General features: G+C 57.2%; 1 protein-coding gene across 1 annotated transcript in view; it reads right to left on the minus strand.

Moving 5' to 3' along the window:
• Positions 1-313, minus strand: part of rreb1a (ras responsive element binding protein 1a) — a 49,513-nt gene that overhangs the window by 7,917 nt on the left and 41,283 nt on the right. The window contains 1 exon segment of the mRNA XM_020621911.1: positions 2-304. Within this exon segment, the coding sequence (XP_020477567.1) occupies positions 2-304 (303 nt within the window).

Consider the following 313-nt stretch of genomic DNA (forward strand, 5'->3'; position numbering starts at 1 on the left):
AATGCCGAGATGGAAGCGCATGTGAGCCTGCAGTACGCCAGAGAAGGCAAACACCTGGTCGCAGAAGCGACAAGGGAACACGCCTTTAGCCGAGCAGCCACTGTTCCCCCCTTTGGTTCCTGGCTTTCTTCCATTAAGACCCGCCTCCTCTTGTACAGCTGTGGCAGCAGCTGGTGGGAAATCAGACAACGGTATCTGAACGTCCCCCATGCACTCTGCATCCATTTGCTCTCCGCTCCCAACTGCTGAAGATGAAGACGATGAGGAGGGTGTTTTGAAGAGAGTTGGGGTGGGAGGCGGCAGGCTGGGGGGG

Source organism: Monopterus albus, unplaced genomic scaffold (assembly GCF_001952655.1).
Source record: "Monopterus albus unplaced genomic scaffold, M_albus_1.0 scaffold269.1, whole genome shotgun sequence".
In the NCBI taxonomy this organism is placed as follows: domain Eukaryota; kingdom Metazoa; phylum Chordata; class Actinopteri; order Synbranchiformes; family Synbranchidae; genus Monopterus; species Monopterus albus.